Source organism: Oryza sativa, chromosome 1 (assembly GCF_034140825.1).
Source record: "Oryza sativa Japonica Group chromosome 1, ASM3414082v1".
NCBI lineage: Eukaryota > Viridiplantae > Streptophyta > Magnoliopsida > Poales > Poaceae > Oryza > Oryza sativa.
Window position 1 is genome coordinate 31,437,051 of NC_089035.1, and position 19,928 is coordinate 31,456,978.

At 45.2% G+C, this 19,928-nt stretch overlaps 3 protein-coding genes and 1 long non-coding RNA gene across 5 annotated transcripts; all 4 read right to left on the minus strand.

The window, feature by feature from the left end:
- Positions 1 to 1,393: 1,393 nt before the first annotated feature.
- Positions 1,394 to 2,585, minus strand: LOC107277051 (uncharacterized). Its single transcript, XM_026020841.2, has one exon. The coding sequence runs from the start codon at positions 2,043 to 2,045 to the stop codon at positions 1,524 to 1,526; it is 522 nt and encodes a 173-aa protein (XP_025876626.1). The 5' UTR covers positions 2,046 to 2,585; the 3' UTR covers positions 1,394 to 1,523.
- Positions 2,586 to 2,781: 196 nt separating this feature from the next.
- LOC4327196 (ATP-dependent 6-phosphofructokinase 6) lies at positions 2,782 to 7,916 on the minus strand. Of its 2 annotated transcripts, XM_015768330.3 has the most exons (15): positions 7,777 to 7,916; positions 7,385 to 7,669; positions 6,692 to 6,738; positions 6,548 to 6,587; positions 6,402 to 6,464; positions 6,177 to 6,314; positions 5,712 to 5,870; positions 5,577 to 5,630; positions 5,274 to 5,342; positions 5,028 to 5,157; positions 4,697 to 4,737; positions 4,315 to 4,539; positions 3,581 to 3,626; positions 3,298 to 3,449; positions 2,782 to 3,161 (listed from the first exon to the last, which is right to left on the minus strand). In XM_015768330.3, the coding sequence occupies exons 2-15, from the start codon at positions 7,490 to 7,492 to the stop codon at positions 2,955 to 2,957; spliced, it is 1,479 nt and encodes a 492-aa protein (XP_015623816.1). In that variant the 5' UTR covers positions 7,493 to 7,669; positions 7,777 to 7,916; the 3' UTR covers positions 2,782 to 2,954. The 2 variants fall into 2 exon arrangements, with proteins under 2 accessions (XP_015623816.1, XP_015624460.1); XM_015768974.3 differs by having other exon boundaries at positions 7,385 to 7,787.
- Positions 7,917 to 11,020: 3,104 nt separating this feature from the next.
- LOC136351506 (uncharacterized) lies at positions 11,021 to 12,547 on the minus strand. The gene is made up of 2 exons (XR_010734716.1): positions 11,795 to 12,547; positions 11,021 to 11,714 (listed from the first exon to the last, which is right to left on the minus strand). It is a non-coding gene; the product is annotated as an uncharacterized lncRNA (long non-coding RNA).
- Positions 12,548 to 13,243: 696 nt separating this feature from the next.
- Positions 13,244 to 18,787, minus strand: LOC4327198 (mitochondrial-processing peptidase subunit alpha). The gene is made up of 13 exons (XM_015766153.3): positions 18,610 to 18,787; positions 17,528 to 17,749; positions 17,136 to 17,432; positions 16,886 to 17,053; positions 16,635 to 16,802; positions 16,473 to 16,553; positions 16,259 to 16,325; positions 16,067 to 16,164; positions 15,048 to 15,120; positions 14,895 to 14,965; positions 14,758 to 14,807; positions 13,859 to 13,971; positions 13,244 to 13,664 (listed from the first exon to the last, which is right to left on the minus strand). The coding sequence occupies exons 1-13, from the start codon at positions 18,646 to 18,648 to the stop codon at positions 13,612 to 13,614; spliced, it is 1,500 nt and encodes a 499-aa protein (XP_015621639.1). The 5' UTR covers positions 18,649 to 18,787; the 3' UTR covers positions 13,244 to 13,611.
- Positions 18,788 to 19,928: the final 1,141 nt, after the last annotated feature.

The following is a 19,928-nucleotide window of genomic DNA, read 5'->3' on the forward strand; positions in this document are numbered from 1 at the left end:
CCACCAAGTATGGATCAAAGTAACGGAGTTCCAACTTATTGGCTTGATAAGTGTTGGTTTCTCGCCCTTCATGGCGTGGCCCTGGCTCTCTCTCTCTCTCTCTTCTTTTTTTTTTTGGGGGGGAGGGGGGCTAGCCTTCGCCTGCTGGAGAAGGGTTTTATATGTTTTAGCTGTTTAATGTAAGATATATTTGAACAATATGCCACTGTAATTGATCAGGCTATACTTGGTCGATTGGTCCTAACACAAATTTTATTGCGATTAGTCTCAAATGAATTGTCAAATCAAACCAACCATCCTTAACATAATAGGATTGCATCAAAGCAGAGAAAATCAATTGTGCACAATGCATGTCACAACCTAGTCGAAGTTTGATTCCCCAATCCCAACCATCTTAACATGAAAGAATTGCATCAAATTAGAGTAAATCAAATCAAATCAATCATGCCCTATTCTCATAACATAGTGGGGGTCGAAGTTTCCCCCAACACCCAACCATCCTTAACATGTACTCGTAGTAAATCAATCTTGTGGGGTCGGAGTTCAATTCCCTGAACCCCCAACCCATCGTCAAATACCATAGGCAATTGCAAATTTACTACAAATCGTTATTACAAAACTGCCACTAGAAAATTATAAAAATACCACTAGAATTATCATTCGAGTGGTATCCTTGCAATATTGAAAAAACAGGTGGCAAATTTGCAAATGCCCATACCGTTTTTGTGCCGCTGACACCCACCACATCATGGCAGCACGCTTCCGCTTCGATCCGCCACGCTCCCGGTGAGCGAGCGCGCGTGCCGTGCCGGCGGACGGGTTCTCCTCGCGCTGTCGCGCAGCCGCTTCGCCGGAGTAGGAGGAGGTGGTGGGGACGGGAAGGTAGTCATCACGGCGTGGGGTGGGGTGCCAGTGTGACTCTGAGGCTTGATTGATTTTCAGACTTTCAGTTAGCCGCGCTCTTGGCTGGCGAGGTTCGGAGATTAATTCTACTACCCCCTGCACCATCATGAAAAGTAGAAATTCTATACTGTCATCTTGTCCAGCGACGAGTGACCTTCATATCCTGCAGCCTTGATCAGGCTGGTCGCTGGCGACCTGATCGAGCACTACACATGTATGCTGGGGAGGGGAAAGGAAAAGTGAAAGCGAAGGACGACACACGCTGGTCATTGGCGCTGTTACGCGGGATAGCGCTTCCACGAATCGACCGTTCTACTCGGTACTCACCTCTAGCGAGAAGGCAAGAGCAATTCTCCGAGTTTCACTGCGATATATTCGTCTAGAATGCCGTGTTCATGATTCGTTCTGGTATTCCGCCAGACATGTGTTCAAAGAGTAACATAGCTGCAACCAAACCAGTGGAAAAAGGCTTAGGATTACAAAACACGGATTGCATCAAAGAATGATTATATATTAGTACTCTGTAATATCACAATTACACTATCACAGCCCTCACTTATTTCATGGAGTGCAAACAAATCAATCAAAGAAAATCAACTGTGCATGCATCAATGCCACCTTCACTTCCAAAACCGTTTCCGCCTCTCCTTGCCCTTCTCCTTGTGCTCATCGCCCTCATCCCGCGCCTTGCCGTGCGCCGGCGGCCGCGCGTCCACGGTTGCCTTCGCCTTCTTGTCCCGCGAGAACGACCGGAACGCGAGCAGCCTCGACGACCAGGAGGGAGCCACGTCCCGCTTCACGCCCCCGGCCGTCGATGTCGTCCTTGGCTTCTCCCTCTGTGGGCTGCCGTGATCGTCCGCGCTCTGCGTGTCGGACCCCTCCGAGTCGTGCACCGGCGGCGGCGGCGGCGTCGTGCACCCGTCGACGTCATCGGGCGCCGCCCCCGCCGTCTCGGCGACGGCGTCCGCGGTTGGGTGCGGCCGCGTCCCACTCCCCGCCGGCGTTTCTGCGGGAGAGTACAGCTTATTATGCTTCTCCACGGCCGTCGGTGCTCCGTTCGCCACAGCGGCCTCTACCACCTCCTCCGGGGCTTCGTCCTCTCGGCTCGGCTGCTCGCCAGCGTTCACGTCGTAGAAGGACATGGACACTGCTGCTGGTGTTAGCGCCGGATTCGACACGGCGCCGGCGGCGAGGGCAGCCGGCGAAGTAGGCGTGGTGGCGAACGGCTCTTGGACGACGGCGTCGCTGGAGCCTTCTCCTGGTCGCACGCATGCATGGAAAAGAGTAACAGCGTGAGCGATCGAGGAAATGAGAAAGATAGAGCATGTGAGGGCCAAACTACTGCATATCAACTGCGCAGAAGTAAGAATCGTGACGCTTCTTCGGCTGAAGAAGCAACGGCGCGAGGAGAAGCATGGACGGCGGCTGGAAAAAAGAGAGATCGCGCGCGCGGTGGCCGGCGACGGTGACCACAAGGCCCTCGTGTAGTCGTGAACTCGTGATTTCGCGCCGCGCGCGAGGAGGCATCCGTGGTTTCTATGGGAGGCGGGAGCAGATTTCCGTCAACGGCCAAAGTTTGACGTGCCAGGCTCATGGTTGGATCATCAACAATTTTCCGATGAACAAATGCAACAGCTGGGAAGTAGTTGCCGAGTTGGCCACGAGCCCACGACCATCTTCAATTAAACGGCCATTTGAAAAAAACATGGCAAGCTTCTCTTCTATTCTTATCTTTGTTTACTTTCCTTTTTTAAGGAAAACAAACTTAGCTTCAGAGAAAAAGTAATGGTTGCAGAACACAAAAATCAAGAAGTTCTCTTACCGAAATAATAGGCAGAACTCTTGCAAAGTGCGTAGTGCTACACACATGTTCTCTGATACAAAAATATGAGGTGGTGTTTTTTATTACGTAGACGATCAAGATCCTTTTCGCGTGTATCCATTGCAACGCATCGGAGATGAACCGCGAAAACAAAAATTGAGTAGGATCGGTTCATGGCCTCAGCCGAATAGCGTAGCTACTGTACAGGTAAAGAATCATCAAAGGCATGCTATTTCTCACCATTTGCCGGCTTCTTTACATTCTCTCCGTGCTCCTTGGTGTTAACTGGCACAGGCGATTTGCTGGCTAGCTTATCAGCCTCTCTTGCGGCATCGATGTCCTTCTGGCTCAGGAAGCTGGGCTGGTTGGTCGAGGACAACAGCCTTGCCCACATCCTGTCGGTTATCTTAACCTTGTTTCTTGTTGATGTTACCCTCTGTTTGTCAGAACACAAAAATTGATGTCATGCGAACTGTTAAAGGGTAATATTTAATTCATGATAATTGTTGAGGGTAATATGTTTGAATCTGGGAACCGGAGAAAATTAAGGTAATACAAAAATTTGTACTCACGTGAAATGGAATGTATGCATGCCTGCCATTGACCATTCCAACTGTGAAGCTATATCCAGCCATTGCCCCATGAATGGCACTGTGCGCCAGCAGTGTGCAGTAGACATTGTCTGATGCATTGCTTGGAATTGCACGGATCATGTAGGTTGGATCTGCCATTAGAAATAACAGGCTGTTATTGCAACATTCCATAGGGAGATACTCAGATACATATAAAAAGTAGTACTTCAAACTAGCACTCCGCATGTGCATCGAGAATTGAACATAAAAACAAGATCTTTACCTATATACTTAATAGTCATCTCCATCTTTTTGTTCTTGCAGTAATCCTGGAAGGAATTCATGCAAAAAAAAAATCTCAGAGAAATCTTCAAGGAAACTTGTAATTAATTAATTGGTTATGATATCCTGGAAATCCATAAGATACTAAAAATAGCAACTACAAACATAATGGGTCACTGAGATACTAACACTGTACAAAATCAATGTATGGCTCAACACCGAGGCAGCTGACCCACTGAGCACAGAGCCATGTAAGCTTTACATACGCATGCACCTAATCTATTATGAATTACAGAACATACATACAAGAGATGAATGCAATCCGTGAACAGGACCACACTCACATAAAGATACAGCTGGCTAAATATGTTAACTGTGATTGAACATCGAACTGACAAAACGTAAACCTCAACCTACACTTACTTCTATTGATTAACAGGTGAGCATATAAAAAGCATCGCTTTTAACAGGCGAACATATAAAAAGTATGGCTTTTATAGTTAAAATTGTTTAATGTAATGCTGCTCTTAGGTATGAATTTCTACCTTTCCTATGGTATATTTCCAAACCCAAAAGCAAATACCACATGCATTGGTGTTCAGCAAGCATTCTTGCAGTTTTAGTGGAAATTTAAAAGATGAATGCATAAAGCGCATGTGAAGCAACACTATCAACAAAATGCAAAATCGAACTGGATCAGTCCCATGCAAACTCAAGTAAATAGACAGTGCATACCTTAATCTTGTGAGTCAGCCAAAGACCAACATCAAGAAGTAGCTTATTTCCAGATGCATCTATTTGATCTGCTGCAGCTATACTTTTGGCAATAAGATCCTGTCCTGCTCCCTCAGCTACAACAATAACCATGTGGTTGTTCTCTTTCAACCTCTTCTCTATGTACTCAAACAGTCCACCCTCCCCTTCCAAATAAAATGGTGACTCAGGAATTAAGCAGCAGTCCTATAGAAGACAGAGAAACCCAATGAATAGGAGGTACCATTCGTGGAGAAGAAGAATGCTAGGTGGTCCAATGCATTACTGCACCCAGAACATGAATACACAGAATATTTGACTCGAAGAAACTAAAGAACGACATAGATATAAAGCATTAACTTACCACGTCTCTGCTTGCAAGAGTAGCATACATTGCAATAAACCCTGCAAGGTACCATAGAAAAGGAATAAGGACAGTATAATGAAATAACTAAAACAAAAAAGTTAGAAATTCATCATGGATTCACATGAGGAATATGTGAATTCCATTCTGTAGGCAGAAAATAAACATTTCATGAACAGTTCTCTTGAATTAGAGTATATAAGCAAAATATAGTTCTCTTAGTTTTACGTGCATATTTATCCAATTAAAGCATTAAAGAAACAAGGGAGCAGAGAAATGTAAGAATGCAGCTGCAGCAAAGACGTATATGGGGCTGATATAGAAAACTAACCACTATAGCGACCCATCAGTTTAACTAAGCCTATTCCATTCTCAGCACTTGAAGCCTCAACATGAGCTGCATCAATGGCACGCTGGGCCTCTTCTACAGCACTATCAAAACCAAAGGACTTGTCTATAACCTGAGTTTTAATGTACAGAAAAAATCAGTACTTCTTTAATAGAAAAATTGTGCAGTATCAAAAGAGTTGTAATGCTTCTTTGCAGGCAAAAATAAACGCTTGTAATCATAAATTACCGCTATATCATTATCAATTGTCTTGGGAACACCAGCAACAGCAACTTTTAGACCACGTCTACGAATTTCCTGCCAATTGAAAAAGGGAAAAATCAAATTAAAAATCAGTTCTGAAAAACAAAACTCCAACAATATTTTCCCTCAGTTTCTAATGATATGCACACTGCACATACAACAATTTTTAAGCCAAATGCACACCACTCAACAAATTCCTGCTGCCAGAGTGCACATGAACAGATGAAGAAGTTTGACAATGTCTGGAGGTCTCTACAAGATATGGAAGTTACTCATGATAGTGATTACCTTATATATTTCATATGCTCCCTTCTGAGTTCCATCCCCTCCAATGATGTATACCTAGACAAAGTACACAGGCATATTTTACCCAAAATTCAAAATAAGGATTATTATACTAAGAAAAATAGTTACAACACCTACCTGATTAATACCACGATCTTGAATGTTGTCAACAATTTTTTTGGTGTCATGACCACCCCGTGATGTTCCCAGAACTGTGCCACCTCTTTTGTGGATATCATTGACACTTTTAGGTGTCATAGGAAGATAATTACTCGAATAGAATCCCTTGTATCCATTCTACAGAATTACTTATAGCATGTTAGAAATAAGAGGAAAGGTGCAGTTAAAAAATTGGCATCACCAATGTGCATGCTACAGTCTTTTACTCTCATGGCAAAACTACTAGCTGGCACAAATTTCACATTAGTCGTTTGCACAAAAATATAATACAATTCACAGATCGCACTTGCAACTATTTGAGTATAATACAATTGAAATCATTTCCTCATTATAGGTCAGCAGAACACGCCATTCAAAATTCCTACTAAGTGATATTCCACATAATACATTTTGGTATTTAGGTCAGCTGGAAATATTTCAAACCTGTATGCCGAAGATATCATTGACATTGTACATGTGGGACAAGCCGCACACCAACTCTCTAATGACCGTATTTAGCCCAGGGCAAAGGCCTCCGCAGGTTACAATGCATGCTTTGACATCTTCTGACTCGAAGTACACCTGATAAGATTTGAGAATTTGTGTCAGCCTAAATGTGGGTAATGCATGCCCCTAAATGATAATAGGCATATATCCAAGGCATCCTACCCTCTGACGAGGCCCAGCACGACGGAAGTGAACTCCTCTGGGACTGTCCTTCTGAACAACCACCTGTGATGGCAAAACATCAGGGTGAGTATCATTCAGAATTACGTCTACACATCAAAACATCAGTGGAGACTTTTTTTTTTCACCTTTTCAGGTACAGTATCATCTGCATTGACAAAATACTGCCTGGTAAATGTACAAAGAGAACATTTAGCTTAAAACATTTCACAATAAATATGACGAGGTTGACCAAAGGGGATAGCAAAGTCAAACCGAAAGAGAAGCCTTACTTGACGGTCGAATAGGCTGGATGATCTTGCAGTGGATTAGGAAAAGTCTGCCAGGGACAGTAAACGAGAAAATTATTAGCTTAACCCCCATGACATCACCTTGAAAACAACATTTCAGAATATAATTGAAGGCAAACAAATGAGTTGTTGCGTATTCCACGTTCAAAGGATGCACATGTAGCTGATTTATAGGAGCCAGGGAAGGCAGCCAGCCAGCCAATTAACAGAAGTTACTTCCAAAGTGAAGCTATGTTCTATTCTATTTCTACCAGATCAAACCTCCATCCAGATACCTACAAGCACAAGTAATTAAGAGATCCACGCCACAACCTCAATTGCAGGTACGAATCGCCAAAGCTGTACTTGTCCTACACTAATGCGACTTTTTCTGTTTGATAAATATCCAGCTAATGAACTGAGAACAACCGAAATGGATCTCATTCCAGAACCCATCCCCGGCATGACACGCCAAAAACACCAAAAATAAAGGAACCATCCAAATAAAGCTCCACCTCACACAAATGGCAGAACTAAATCTAAAGCTTTCACGAGATCCGCGTCTCCAAAAGAACCATCAAAATCTCAAGCAGCACTGCATACTGCAATTTTTTTCACCGCAGGCGTCGAATCTGGCAGCGGAACAACCAGCGCGAGACAAGGATGAGTGGGAAGAGGAGGGGTGTCGGCGCTCACGGGGAGATCGGAGAGGTAGTCCGTGAAGTGCGGGACGTCATCGAGGAGGTAGCCGTAGTCGCCCTCCTCGAGCTTGGCGTAGGCGGCGTCGTCGTCGGGGAGGCTCATGGCGGAGGCGTTCCGGAGGGCGCGGAGGTTTGGGTACGAGTCGCGGGAGATCCGCACGCACGTGGCCGAGAATGGCAGCGCCTTCGCCACCGGCGGCCCCTGCTGATGCTGGTACCCTGGCGCCGCCGGCGAGTCGTGGTCCTCCTCCACCGCCACGCCCAGCGCCGCCTCCTCCTCCTTCGGCAGAATGATGTGAGACGCCATCAGTAGCTTTCCGAGCTCGCGTTGGTGTTTGGTAGTGCGCGAATGCGATTCGCCAAAAAAAAGAAACGGTTTTCTCTTACCGGACGAAACCGACGAGGTGGCCGGTGGGGAGCGGTTTAAATATTTCTCGGCGAAGAGAGGAGAGAAGCGAAGCGAAGCGTGGAGAAGGGGAAAGAAGAGCGGTTTCTGGTATGGTGGTTTCTGCTGCCAGCCGGCCGCCGAGAGATTAACGATGAGATGGCTGGGTTATGACTTAGAGCATCTCCATCAGTAGTCACTATTTTAGAGTCATCAAAGGTTAAATGAGGGCTGTCCCCATTTACTAAGAATTCAAAAATTATCTCCAACTCTACTAGCAGACCCTATTTCTTAGCCCCCATTTCTTTTTCTCTTGTATTTCTGATTATACTCTATGCTTACACCTAGTTTAACATAGTAATAATTCAAATACAAATATTTCTAATGCATAGAATTCAATTGTATTCAAATCCATAATTTTAAATATCATAATTCAAATTCAAAATTCTCAAACATGGGAGTGAAATCCTACCGGCAAGTATTCAAGACACTACGTAGTTCAATTAAATAAGAAGTATAATCAATAGATAAAATTAACTCTATACCTTTTCCAATCTAATCTATCTGAGAAACTTCAGAAAGAGCTTAAATCCTCCTAGAAAAAAAAAACCTTGAAGTTAAACTTCAACTCACAACTGACACAAAAGAACAACACTGCAGAATAATCTTTGAAGGAACTACTGCATAATTGCAAGCAGCCTAATTGTCTCAACCTACCAAGCACCACAAACTTTAAAGGAACAGAACAATATTTTTTATGCCATGATCATTTAGAACCACAGTTAGCCATAAACCAATCGAGAGCAGGATTGTTTAGAACATGTTTCTGATGGTCATGAATTTCAGAACATTCTTGTTTACCATATAGTGCATCAGTGTGCGAACTGATCAAGGACCATGAAAAAACAAGCAAGCGGGCACGCGGACGACAAGCAGTGGCCGGTGGAGGTACTGGATGGTCGCACCGTCGGCCACGAGCGGCGGAACCAGCGAGCTGGCGAAGATCGGCGCCGTGGCAGCGATTCCGCGGGAGGGATGACAGACACCACACGCCAGGAAATTTCCTCCCGCGTAGAAAAACGGCGATAGGGCCTCGGTCTACAGCCCCCAGGCCTAAGGGCTGCGGAGGGGTATTTGAGGTCCTTCCTATTTTAGGGCATATAGTAAGGGCTTTGCTGGAGTTTATTTTTTGTCCTTAGCACCTAAAAACTGTTTAAGAATTGTATTTAGGGTCTCTGCTGGAGATGCTCTTATGAGGCGCTTATTCGTGTCAGGTTTAGGACACAGAGTAGCAACCTGTGAATAGTGGGTGGCTAATTTGAGCTCAGGAGGATATTCTCACATCGAAATTGACAGGTGTTCGTCATGGTTAATTGTGGGATTTTGAGTTTTGACCATATAATATGACCAAAATGAGTCATTTGATCTCTATCACGTTCTCTAGATTCAACACTTAAAATAAAAGGAGCCCAAATTTGTACACATTGTTGTTCCTCCAGTAAAAAAAAATTGTCTACGCTGTTCGAAAGCAAACAATCGCGTATGCATTGTCGTGTGGTTAAAAGGGTCATGGTGGATCAGCTCATCCAAATATATTTGTCTACATAGAAGGCAATGAGATGAGACGGTCAGCAAATCAGCGCTCATCTGTCCAAAGGGAACAACGTGACGGTCGCCCACGCCACGGTTCTTCATTCGCATTGGTGATTCGCGCGCGCGTGTCATGGCAACACTGCTCTCGGATGCAAAGCGTGTGCGCGTCCTCGCGGAATCGCTGCTCCTCGGGCCACCGGGCGTTTTCCCAACTCGAACTCCCAACCTGGTGTCGACAGGTGTGAGATGCCGCGCCCATCGCGAGCACTTGGCGGCGCTGGAGTGGAGCTCACGAGCGGGGCGCGTGGATTGGTCATTGGTGGCTGCGTCCCTCTCGCCTCAGCGCATCTCGCCACATGAGCGCCCACCGACTGGCTGGTTACCGCAGCACCTCACTGTCTTTCAGAAAAGCTCAAAACTTGTGTTTTACTATTAGCCCATAGTATGTGTGATTTCACACGTTTGGACCTATGAATCGCAGTAGGTTTTGAGGTGCATCCTTGGGCCTCGACGGTTTGGCGCATCATGGATGGGGTAAACGGGGCAACACAGGCTCGTGTAGAGTTCAGAGTTCAGACCAGCCAAGTCCATTTCACGCGCTCCGTTCAGGAAAAGCAAAGGACCGTCGAGAAGCAGAGGAATAGGGTGCCAACCCCACCATCTGGAATCAAGACTTCAGGTGTAGTAGAAGATGAGTCGCAAGAATAGAACGCGGAAGCATATCCTTCTAGACATCGGTAAAGAGAGCGAATATAATAGATCCTAGATCCTAACAGAGTATTATACTAACAGTCCGTCCGTCTTATTCAAATCCAGGTAGCGTCGCCCACAGATAACAAGAAAGGCTAAAAGGGTCTGCTCCCGTAAGGGCAATTTTTATAGTAGAGGTAACTACCGTATCTAATTTCATGCATGACATATATAATTAATTTAAGAGGTGATATGTATAATAGGGGCCTGTTTGGAAGATTAGCCCATGTCTAATTTTGAGAGCTAATGTTTAGTCATGAATTGCTAGGCTAAGCATTAGCCTAGGGTGGCATGTTTGGATCCATGGGCTAATTCAAGACTAAAAAGTTGAGAGAGAGAAGAAAGAGAGGAGAGAGAAGGAGAGAGAGAGCTGCTTTTTATGGTCCCCACATAAAATTACCCTATTAGCACCCCTTGGAGGGGCTAATGTTTTGAGCGGGGCTAATTCACTTTAGCCAAAAAATAGCCCACCTGTTTATATCCTTGAGGGCTAATTCAGGGCTAAAAGGTGAGGGCTAATGTTTAGCCCATGGAACCAAACAGGGCCTAGGTTGCCTCTACCACACAATCCCCAATATTTCTAACACTCTCACATGTTTATTAAAGTTTGTATAGGGGCTGCCCCTTGCATGAGAGGTGACTATTTCTCTCTCATCCTTCTTCTCTCCTCCACCTTACTATTTAGTCCTATATGGCATATTGAGGCTTGTGCTTGAATACCCATAGTACTTGTCCTAAGCAGCCGACGGCTTTCTGCCCAATGCGCCGTCGTCACGTCGCAAACTCAAGGCAAGGAGAGGACCATATATTGGACGTTTCAAAAAAACTTGGGGGAACCAGAATAAAGGCTCATTTCGGTGATTCATTGATTAAGTACTACTTCTGATTCAACGAATGGACATATTGACAAATTCAATACTGCTAAGAAAAGAAGGGAATCACTGCAGCGGAAATATACAATTTGTGCGGCATAACGCATACTCTCTCATTCCATAAAAAACAAATCTATTATGTTATATAACACATCTTAGTATTATAAAGAAAAAAATACGAATTACACCCCTGAACTTTTACGACAGTATGAATTGCCCCCCCCTCCACCCCCCCGAACCACAAAACCAGACATATTAAACCTCAAACTATTGAAACCGGACGAATTACCCTGACTCAATCCGGAACGGTTTTGGTTCTACGTGGCATACACGTGGCGTCGACGTGGAAATCCAATCAGCAAAATAAAATAAAATAAAATAATATAGGGCCCACATGTCATATTAACCCCTTGTTCTCTGTCACTTCTCTGACGTTGGTGTTAGGCGTCAATGGGCGAGCAGCTGCGGGCACGGCTTGGTGGCTCTGGCCGACGGTGGGCGCGGATGGGAGGGGGAATCGGGGGGACGCCGCCGATCTGTCGCTGCGGCCGCCGCCGCTGCTCCCCGCACCCGCCCGGGGGATGTGGTGGCCTCGTCGAGCTCCACGATGAGGTTCTTGATGTCGGCGATGCGGTGGCGCTCGAGCTCTAGCGTAGTCGTGTCGTGGTGTTGCCATGTTCGCCTCAACAAATTCGCAGTGAGGAGCTACAAATTTCGATGAAAATCTGTAGAACACGCTAAAAATCAGATGACTTAATGAATTTTCATAAAAAATGCACATGCGCACATACAAAAATGAGATTACCAGTGGTAGCTCTGGTGTCACTTTCCGGAGGATGCGCTGAGCCATGGCAGCGGCCATGGGGTGCACGATCGCCGACCGGTCAAACACCGGCGCCGGGGCAGATGGCCGGCCGAGGGCCGGCGCAGACCACGCGTCCATGAACCGCCAGAAGCTCTGGCCGTCCGGCACGGCGTGTTGCACGGCAACGCCGCCCCCGTCCCCGCCGCCGACGAACCGCGTCACCTGCACGGCGAGCAATGGCGCGGGGAGCTCGGGGGCCTCCAGGCTGGGCACGAGCCGCAAGAACGCCGGGACATCGTGCCTCTCGGCGGCTGACAGCGCCCGCGCGTCGCTGTCGCCCCGTCCCCAACGGCAGATGGCGAGCAGTCAACGACGACGTCGCCGGTAGAGGGGACGTACGTGAGCTTCCCGACGAGGGGGAAGAAGACCGCGACGGCGTCAGCGACCGCCGCCGTTGCCCCTGCCGCTTTGCCCACCTGTCCTAGAGGGCTCCGTCGCCGCTGCCGCTTCCCCCGCCCGCCCTGCAGGGCGCCGCCGCCGCCACCGCCGCTGCCCCCGCCCGACCTGGAGGGCGCCGTCACCGCCACCGCTTCCCCCGCCCGCCCTGGAAGCCGTCGCTTCCCCCATCCGCCCTGGAGGGCGCGGTCGCCGCCCTGGACGCCGCCGCTTCCCCCGCCCGCCCTGGAGAGCGCCACTGCCGCCGTCGCTTTCTGTCTGCGCTGCACGAGACGAAGAGAGGGGAAAGTGGAAGACGGGAAGAGCATGACGTGTGGGACCACCTAATTTTAGAATATTCATTTTATTGAGATGTTGCTGACTGGATTAATACATTGCCACGTGGATATCATATAGGACTAAAACCACCTTGTACAGCACCAAGGGGGGTTATTTATCCGGTTTAGAAAATTAAAGATGTTAAATGTCTGGTTTTGTTGTTGAGGGGGGTAATTCAGTCGACCGTCATAGTTTAGGGTAATTCGTATTTTTTCCTATTATAAATCTAAACAAGAATATGTTTAAATTCATAATACAGCCTCTATACATATATTCGTAGTACTAAATATGTTACATTCTATATTAAATTTATTTTTTTATGAGACAGATAGAGTACCCCGTACCAATGCAGCCATCGAATGGAACCGTAGAAGCGTACACACTGTCAGCTATTGAAACCCGCGCAGCCAACATATACCAGCAAACACACCAAAGTATAAAGTCACATCTTAATACAAACTACTCTAGATCACAGAGAAAATTACACGAGGATACGGAAGAATGGCTCATGTATGCTCTAGAAGACTAGAAGGTCAGATGCGAAACGAGGGAAGAGATTTCAAGTAAAAAGGAAAAGAACTGTATTTCAGGCTTCAGCCTTGGAGAAAATGCGACAATAATACGTAATGGCATTGGGGAACTCAGTTAAAATATTGAAGAACGGCTCACCATGAATGGAAAAATCATCAAGACGATTTCAGCATGCATAGACTTGAAGTCACGACACATACGCAACAGCTCAGCTGTGCTAAGCTCAGCACGACAAAAAAAAAACAAAACAAAAAACAACAACACCACCGCGGAACTAAAAATAGTTCCAGCCTGACGCAAAATTATGGATCAATATAATAAAGGAAAAGAATAAAAAGGACAGTCAGCATCATCGCCGTTTGAGTAACTATTATTTGCTTAAAATTAAAATATCTAAGAAAAATAAGTCTAGACAATTTATTATTGTGAATTCCAGCGGTTAGGGCCAAGGACCAGTAGAGTTACACGTCTGCAACTTTAGAAGTCGGGGGCAAGCCATGCGATAGGCTTGCTTACTTTGAGAAAAACTTCTGGCTAACAGATTCATAGCTCGGGACATGAATAACTGCAAGAAAGCATTCTAGTGAATCACAAGTCCAAAATTATTAGTTTATAAAAGGTAGTACTGCCTCCATCTTTATATGTATAACGCTGACTAGTTCAAATTTGAACTAGCCAACGTCATATAAAAAAAACTGGAGGGAGTATTACATAATCCTCACAAGGAAATACTTTGATGAAGATTAAGTTAGAACATACCGTCACCCCATGATGCCAGTGTAAGGGGTGATGAAATGATCTTCTTGGCAGTAGAAGAAATGTCATTCAAGGTGATTGCTTCAAGATCTTTCAAGAAATGCTCAATGGGTTTCCTGCGATCCCAACAAAGCTGAATAGTTAGAGATTCACAACTAAGGGTAAAAAGCTGAACGACGGTCTATTGCCATAATAGTGATGACCACTGACTAGCTAACAGAAAATTGTTGGCAATCCTCATTCCGCAATAGTTGATGCAACTACGGTTATATAGACATCCGGCGGTCTATTTGTATTGCCCAGCCCCATGCCATTCAATGGGATATAAAACATACATTACTATTGTAGTAATTATAGAAGATCGACATTGAGAGGGGCTAAGGAGAGGAATCATCTTGTTCAATTGCTCGGAGTGCTATACATTGGCAGGATGTCATTACATCAGCAAGGCGGTGCACAGGCGGCTATACAGATTAGTTTATTCAAACTGGATTTTCCGAGTTCCAAGTAAACGGACATACTCCCTCTTCATAGTAGTATATAGAGAAATGTCAATAGTAATGCATGTTAAAACTAGAATGAACTTAGCATGTATGTTCACAACAAAAAACGAACACTACACAAAAAGCAAACTGTTGTAGTTCATTCACAGTTGAAGGATCAAAGCTCTATGCTTGTGTAAATACTGAAGGTGACATCTCAATAGACAACATATATTTGTAGGTTTCACTATGATTTTAATGACATGCTAAAGTTCCCGTTCTTAAAATTGTCAGGACACAGCATGATTGCACAATCATAGCTCATAAATGATAGTGAATGCATGGCTAGTGCACATAAAGGTTTAAGAACCATGTGAGGTGACTTTTGTTGCTATGTTACCAATGCTGGTGCAACCATACCTTTCCCCATACGTCAAAATCTGCCTCCCTATGTCTTCAGATGCTACGACCTGCAGTGAAGAAAACAAAGTGTCAAGGATACAACAGGAAACAAAAGATAAGCACAAAGGATTCAAGTAGTGGTTAGAAATGCATACTCTGGATTCCAAGTTCATCAAAACTGCAGACTTGGTTGCCTGTTTAGCTCGATCAAGCTGTTCTTGTGTAACTACACAAAAAATACAGCCATGAGGAAAATATATATGGGCATGGTCCTTATAAATATCCAATATGTCAAATAAGAAGCAAACCTTTTCCAGGAGTTGCAACCTCAAGAAGCTCTCCTGCTGCCAAATCCACAGCCTTGGAAGCAAAATTTGGGCTCTGATTGCAAGACATAAAGCTGTGTCAATTATATATCATGAAAGGAGTAGCAAAAAGTGTTACTGACAAGTGATTCTATCATTTAATAGCACAATGAACACAACAAAATGAAAAGAAAGAAATGGATGCAAATTGATGTCTCTACAAGGCTTTAGTCAATCTTCTCACTCCCTTTGCACAGTTTCATTTCCAAGGAAAACTAGAAAGAGGAAAAAAATGGTACAAATTGTTGTACAATATAGTGATAGGAGATATGGAGTGAAGGTAGAATGCATAACAAACATCTCAAAACAAATGAGTAGAGCAGGCGATGTGCCCATTTGCCATATACCCTGCTAAACAGAGAAGTATGCAAACAATACTTCTCACAGTTCCAGATGGATGCTTTCCACACATCCCACAAAAGTATTGGTTGCTTCTAGCTTCTATTATATCCGTAATAAAGGCACTAAAATTCTCCCTCTTCACCTACTTAAGGAACTTTTGACCTCTCTATTTTGGTTACAAAGGTCACTGGCTGCTTTGCCCGGTTTCATCACAGGCCTCATGCAATCAAGTTATTCCATGCGTAAGATGGTGTGTAAATCCCAGAAGCAGAAAGGATAAAAGAGACCAGGTTGGTTGTGCACACAAATCAACTACCAAATACAATGGAGTGCCTATGTTGAGCTTCCCAGGGTCACAGGACCCCAGATAGATTATTCAATCCTAACCAAATTATGTCCTAAACTATTAAATCAGTCAATAATTAAGTAATAATGTATTGGACCCCCGGCAATTTTTGTTCTGGGTTCACCACTGACCAGATATACACATAATGGACATTATAATAACTACTAGAGTAGGCTATTCCATTTGGTATAAAAAGACAGACACTAAACTACATTTACTTCTTGAATTTGGCAAAAAAAAAAGCAGGATCATCCATGTCTGATAAGGGGCTCACAGTTGTTGCATGAATTCCAAAAAGACCAGAATGGTTGTAGATACTGTTGAATGCAGAGAATGACTCGATCTGATGGTAGTTGTTTAATATCCGGAGATCTGTAAATAAAGCATCACGCTAATGTTAAGAAATTGGCACAAGAAGTCAACTTAATTTTTTGAAACATTGACAAGAATGTGGAATTCAACATACACAATCGAGAATGCATGCCCTTCCCAGGACCACCAGCAGAGAAAGAACCACCTCCTCCCATGAGCATCTGCAAAATAACAAGACCATCCATATTGCGTATAAAGAAATGGTGAACATATAAGGCAGTCTACTAGACAGTAAACTACATAAAAGGTATACCATAGTTGAGTTTTGTCTCTGAATAATGGTTAAATTTGATGTTTGCCAACAATACCTGAAGAACAGTAACAATGATGGCAGTTTTCTCTTCAAACCATCCACCTGGTACTTCAAAAGCAAGAGCAATATGTGTCTTCTGTTCATGAAAAGGAAGCCAGGATTATAAGTACATATACACATCCTCATCAACAAACAGCGTAAAGCAGCAAAAGCTCACGTCAGAGTCCGCTTGACAACGATAGTCTCCTCCCACATAAACTGATTTTGGCTCTTCTGGACGCTTCACACTGGGAAGATCCGACAGAAGTGGCTCAGCAATTGAAACTAGTTCATCATGTTCAACTCCAGATGCCGCAAGGACCATCCTAGGTGCTGTGTAATTTTCCTGAATTCATCAATGCAAGCATATGTCAAAGCACGCACTTTCTAACAAAAAAACAATATAAATGGCAAGTTGATGAATCTTACAGCAATGAATTCCTCAAGGATACTACTGTCCAACCTATGAATAGCGGACTGAGGTGCCATTAGGGGCTTCGCCAGTGCCCCAGAATAGCCAGCAGAATGGAGTGCCTCTAGAAGTAAACCTTGAGGATTATCAGAAACTTCAGCTATTTCAGCCTTGATCTTCTCCAGCTGTAGGGGGAACAAGACATCATTATTATAATGCCAACATATACAGAATATCAAAAATGCTAATTTCGGAATGACAGAATACCTGCTCTTTAATCTCCCAGTTAAAAAAGGCTGGGTTCCTCACACTATCAATAAGCACTTCAACCATCTCAGGTACATAGGCCTTGAATGCATCATAGGTATAGCACATTTGTTCACGAGAGGCTGATGCAGAGACATTCCCTCCAATGGCTTCTACTTCACGTACTAGCCGCAAATGACTCCTGTTTGTAGTGCTCTTGAACGCCATTCTCTCCAACAGATGTGATGCTCCAGATGAAGCAGGTGTTTCATATATTGAACCACAGTCAATATACAGTCCCACAGATGCTGCTGGACTCTGCAGATAAGTCCTAAAAAATTTACTTTTCATGCTGATGCAGAAAAAAGAGAATCTATTAAAACACCTGAAGGCATATAGTGATACCATCATACCACTGACGTTTCTGAAGCAATCTTGATGCCATTCGGGAGAGTGGTGACTTTTGTCTTAGACGGTTCAACAAAGTCTGGCAGTGGTGGAGGAAGGGTAATACCCGGGAGAGGGACATCAAGAGGAGGCAATTGGCTTGACTTCTCCCCAAGAAGCCAGCTAAACAAACCACCTGAAGACTGCTTCACAACACTTGTACTAGCAAACCTACTATAACTGTATCTCTGCAACCACATAAGCAAAAGAGATGCGTCTTTATGATACATGATATGGTTTTATGGAAATAAAGGAAAACAAATAATGTGGCAGAAACAACATGAGGTGAAATTACTTAGAAGTAAGAAGGTACTCAAACTGAAAAACTTGCACATGAAAAAAATTCTATACAAATTACAGAAAATACTGGAGGCAGTGGTCACTGAAAAACCAAACTAGCAAGATCATATTGCGAAAAGAAATCTCCGAGAAGTAAACTTTGCAGCTTAACTTATACTGTCATACATCACCCTTTCCCTTTGGAATCAAATTGCAGTATAATAGTTACATTAAAATAGTTGTTTTAAACATTCAGGTGAACCTTACCCAAAAAAACTCAAAATATCGTATTAACATTATCAATCTGAAAAGATGATATAAGCACTATGTGTATTGAGTTAGCGATAACTCATCAACCCAACACTTCTAGACAGATCAGACAAGCAAAGAAAACAGCTTAAAAAGTCAAAATAATATAATGCAATAGGCAAAAGAAAATGTGGCGTCCGTGCATTCAACATAGCATCCCGCACCGTCACGAAAAATGTTGGTTAAAGGATTTACAGGACTTCAGCTGCGTTATCTGAATAAATTTAACAGGAAAACGGTAAGTGCTAGAGAGAATCAGTGACCGCTAAATGTATCGGGATGCAGGTTTCTTCTTCTCATCGTGGGACAACAAACAATCTATCTCCCGTTTCAACATCTGACTAAGTAAACAAGGATTAGCCACAATCACCATCAATTCCTACACGGAACGCCCCCCGCGTCGGGCGAATCGGATGGGGGGTTTTGCAGCGGGAAGGATCGGGATGGGAGGGTGCGGTACCTTGAGAGAGCGCAAGTGGCTCCCGGCGATGCGGTACATCTCTGCCGTGCGCGTCGCGGAGGCTTGGAGGAGGCGACCGGCGGAGATGAGGGGAGCCGCCGCCGGGGAGGTGGGAGACGCGGGTGCGACCGTCCGGTGCGGCGCGGAGGTTGAGCTCGGCCGGGTGGAGACGTGGAGTGGTCGGATCCGAACTGTGCGTAGGTTTTGTGGGAATGGGAAGGCTCTGGTTTTGTGGGCTTGGTCATGACGGGCTTCCATAGAATCATAGGCCGAAGGAATAAGTTCATCCGAGGTCCCTTAATTTTACAACAAATCCGATTTTCGTCCTTAAACCCCAAAACCAGATACAACCGGTCCCCAATCTGTCAAAACCGGTGCCCTTGGCGGTTTTGAAGGCGGTTTTAGCTGATATGGCGCCATTTGACTAGGTCTCCGTCCCACGTGACATTGATGTGGCGATGACCGTGGCAATTATATCTCAGAAAAATAATAAAAATCATGGGCCCACATATCAACCACACAAAAAAAATCTAAAAATGATGGGGCCCATATGTTAGCTACAAAAATAATATGGTGAGGCCCGTGGGCCCCACATGTCATCTCCCTCTCCCCACTCGGCTCTCCCTCTTCTTGCTCATCACGCCGCAGCATGCCGACGACGACGACAGCGGCCGAAGCATACCGACGGAGCGGCGGCTGCGGCAGGCCGCGGGCGAAGGAGCCCACGAGGAGCGGAGGGGCGGGCGGAGTGGCGGCGGCGGCGGCGGCGGCAGGGCGCGGGCGGCGGCGGCGGCGGTGCCCAGAGGAGGAGGAGGTCGCCCCCGAGTTTCGCCACCTAGATTAGGATGACAACGAGGTCGGCCTCTTCGCCGTTTTTGATGGCCACTCCGACACCGATGTCGCCACCTACATCCGGCCCCACAAGTCATCTCCCTCTCCCCACATGTCCTCCTGTGCGGCCGCCGTCCTTCGCCCCAGTCCACGCCGCCTCCTCTCGCCCTCCCATGGCATCACCCACCCCTTGTCGAAACTTAAACAATTAAATGTACCAGAAATCTTGGTTTACCTGGCCCCTGTAATTCCTGAGGTTGATCTTGACGTCGGATTCGAGCAACAGAGAAACAATTTGAACATGCAAGCAACAGAAAATGTGAATGCAGTATTGCAGTTCTTTTACCCATCTATACAGAAACACTGATACTTCAGCTAGTTTGGCAAACAAATGGCATCACCTCATGGTGACCCTGCGCGGCGGTGTAGTGCAGCGGCGAGTTGCGGCCGCCGAAAGTGGAGTACCAGGCGAGCCGCGGGTTGTACTC

Excerpts from the sequence above, each read along its gene's own strand:
- LOC107277051 (XM_026020841.2), bottom strand. The coding sequence starts at position 2,045 with ATGTCCTTCTACGACGTGAACGCTGGCGAGCAGCCGAGCCGAGAGGAC.
- LOC4327196 (XM_015768974.3), bottom strand. The coding sequence starts at position 7,696 with ATGGCGTCTCACATCATTCTGCCGAAGGAGGAGGAGGCGGCGCTGGGC. Across the intron at positions 5,871-6,176 it reads ATGATATCTTCGGCATACAG|AATGGATACAAGGGATTCTA; the intron begins GTTTGAAATATT and ends GTAATTCTGTAG. Across the intron at positions 5,158-5,273 it reads CAATTGATAATGATATAGCG|GTTATAGACAAGTCCTTTGG; the intron begins GTAATTTATGAT and ends ATTAAAACTCAG.
- LOC4327198 (XM_015766153.3), bottom strand. The coding sequence starts at position 18,648 with ATGTACCGCATCGCCGGGAGCCACTTGCGCTCTCTCAAG. Across the intron at positions 17,433-17,527 it reads TTGCTTCAGAAACGTCAGTG|AGTCCAGCAGCATCTGTGGG; the intron begins GTATGATGGTAT and ends ACTTATCTGCAG. Across the intron at positions 15,121-16,066 it reads TTGGAATTCATGCAACAACT|AGCCCAAATTTTGCTTCCAA; the intron begins GTGAGCCCCTTA and ends TCTTGCAATCAG.